General features: G+C 40.3%; 2 protein-coding genes across 2 annotated transcripts in view; one reads left to right on the top strand and one right to left on the bottom strand.

Moving 5' to 3' along the window:
- Window positions 1–2,500, top strand: part of LOC143026261 (chitinase-3-like protein 1) — a 27,804-nt gene that overhangs the window by 925 nt on the left and 24,379 nt on the right. The window lies entirely within an intron of this gene.
- Window positions 636–2,500, bottom strand: part of LOC143025923 (uncharacterized) — a 5,995-nt gene continuing 4,130 nt past the window's right edge. Inside the window, exons 3-4 of the mRNA XM_076185905.1 lie at window positions 872–1,258; window positions 636–820 (exon numbers count right to left, since the gene is read on the bottom strand). Of these exons, the coding sequence (XP_076042020.1) occupies window positions 636–820; window positions 872–1,258 (572 nt within the window). The remainder of the gene's footprint in view (window positions 821–871; window positions 1,259–2,500) is intronic.

The following is a 2,500-nucleotide window of genomic DNA, read 5'->3' as shown; positions in this document are numbered from 1 at the left end:
TAATCCTTGTCACTACAAGAGGGACCGACGCTATAGTCGCTTATTTCGCTCTTAACAAAAGATTAGCTCCCGACGCTGTGTCCCCTGATCCACTCAGTACCTCGCTGTTTCTTGTGAGTGCTGTGTGCTTGGGTTGGTCTAAGAACAGGGTTCTTCAGTTTTGAATCAGTGACTAAATATATGGGGCAGGGTCGATCTAAGAACAGGGCACTTCGCTTCAAAGAGAGAATATTATGACCGTACGTAGCAGATCCCAGTGTGACCACAAAGGTGGACAACGAATTAAGTTATTTGGTGTTTGGAGGCAACTCAGGCAAATTTAGTGGAGTCCTCCCATTAGTCTAAGTCATCTTAACGTCCCCGTGTGTGTGTATGTGTGTGTGTGTGTGTGTGTGTGTGTGTGTGTGTGTGTGTGTGTGTGTGTGTGTGTGTGTGTGTGTGTACACATATTATATATATATACAATATATATATATATATATATATATATATGTATACATATATATATATAATATATGTATATATATACAGCCCTGGCTACGCCATGGGTGCTTGGCCTTCGGGAAGACCAGCTGCGCGGGTTCCTCGCTTCACTCGCAGTGCGCTCCGCTCATCTTTTTTTAATACCGATTGTTTTATTTGTCTGAATCAGCCTTATCATCTATCTTCACACGCTTTATATATTCAACTTCTGTCTCATCACCTTCTCTTCTCCTCTTGGGTGCCAACGATCTTCCCTCTTGAGTAGGCTCCTCACCCGATGCCTCCAACAACTTATTTACAGCCTCGTTGATATTGTCAAGTTTATGTTTAAGTTTACCTTGCAAATTTACAGCCTCGTTGATATTGTCAAGTTTATGTTCAAGTTTACGTTGCATAGCCTCTATTTCTTCTTTTACAGTACTTTCAGGGGTTGTCGGTTTCTCATCTTCTTCACTGTCATAAGTGTAGTCTGGGAGTACCATATCGATTGCCTCTTTCTCCGATATTGGAGGGATTACTACCATGGACTGATCAGGTTCTTCTTCTGCTATCGCTGCGTCGTCCGAGTGTTCGGTCACCACCCTTGATTGCTGTTCGGGCTCTACTGGCACATCTTGGGCAAAGAATAACTCTTTATATACTACGTTGGTAGGCAGTCTTCGACATTCACTATCTTTAACCTTCTTCCACCCAGTATAGTAGTATAGTGAATCCCAACTCGTAACACGGGAACACGCAACGTACAATTGTCCATGTGCGAAGCACTGGGTGCCATCTAGCAAAAGTCCACATTTTTCACATGTCCACACAAACTTGAATCGTCATCTGGGCACGGTTTTGAAAGCGTTTATTTTTAATAGTTACATATAAATATATATATATATATATATATATATATATATAATATATATATACAATATATATAATATATATATATATATATATATATATATATATATATACATATAAAATGATCTGATTAATGTCGCTGTCACTAGCGAATTTCTCATATATATATATATATATATATATATATATATATATGTTTATATATGTATGTGTGTGTGTGTGTGTGTGTGTGTGTGTGTGTGTGTGTGTGTGTGTGTGTGTGTGTGTGTGTGTGTGTGTGTGTGTGTGTGTGTATTGAGTCCACGTTTTATACAGTCAATAAATTAGTGACTTAGTGACACCCCTACAGACCAGGGTCACTCCGTGCTCCTTTTGGATTGGAAGCTACCTTCCATTCAGAAGAAGAATGCTGACCCGTGTGTTCTTCTCGCCCTCCGTTCTTCTGATACACTCTTTTTAGACTTCTTGAGCGAGCACTATCACTACAACTCCTTGTCTTCAAGAATAAATGCGCTGGAGGGAGAAAGAGGGATGGAGGGGAAAGAGAGATGGAGGGAGGAGGAGGGATGGAGGGAGAAAGAGGTAGATGGGAGAAAGGAAAAGAGGGTAGGGGAGATGGAGGGAAGGAGGGGAAGGAGGGATGGAGAAAAGGAGGAAAAAAGGAAAGGAAGGAAGGAGGGAAGGAGGGAAAGAGGAAAGGAAGGAAGGTGGGAAGGAGGGAAGGAGGGGAAGGAAGGAAGAAAGGAAGGAGAGGAGGAGAGAAGGAGGGAAGGAGGAAAAGAAGGAAGGAAGGAAAGGAGGGAAGGAAGGAAGTTACATTACATTAGTTACATTAGAGATAAAAAGGTTGTTAGGAATCACATTGGTCCACTATTATCTGCTGACGGTCAACTTGAATATTCAAATGAAGGAATGTGTAATATCTTAAACAATTATTTTAGCTCGGTATTCGTAAACGAAACACCTCAAGGTGAATTCCAAACTGAAACCTGTGAAAAGTCTAGGGTAAGCTTACTCACTACGGTAAATATAACAAAAGAAAAAATTAAAAGGTGTATAGACAAACTCAAAGTTAATAAAACACCAGGGCCTGACGGTTGGCATCCAAGAATCTTAAAGGAAATGAAAAATGAGATTGTTGTTCCATTAGAAATTATTTTCAAGAAAT

This window comes from Oratosquilla oratoria, chromosome 6 (genome assembly GCF_046742065.1).
Source record: "Oratosquilla oratoria isolate Oo_2021 chromosome 6, ASM4674206v1, whole genome shotgun sequence".
NCBI lineage: Eukaryota > Metazoa > Arthropoda > Malacostraca > Stomatopoda > Squillidae > Oratosquilla > Oratosquilla oratoria.
The sequence above is the reverse complement of the archived record's forward strand: the minus strand, read 5'-3'. Positions and strand labels throughout refer to the sequence as shown.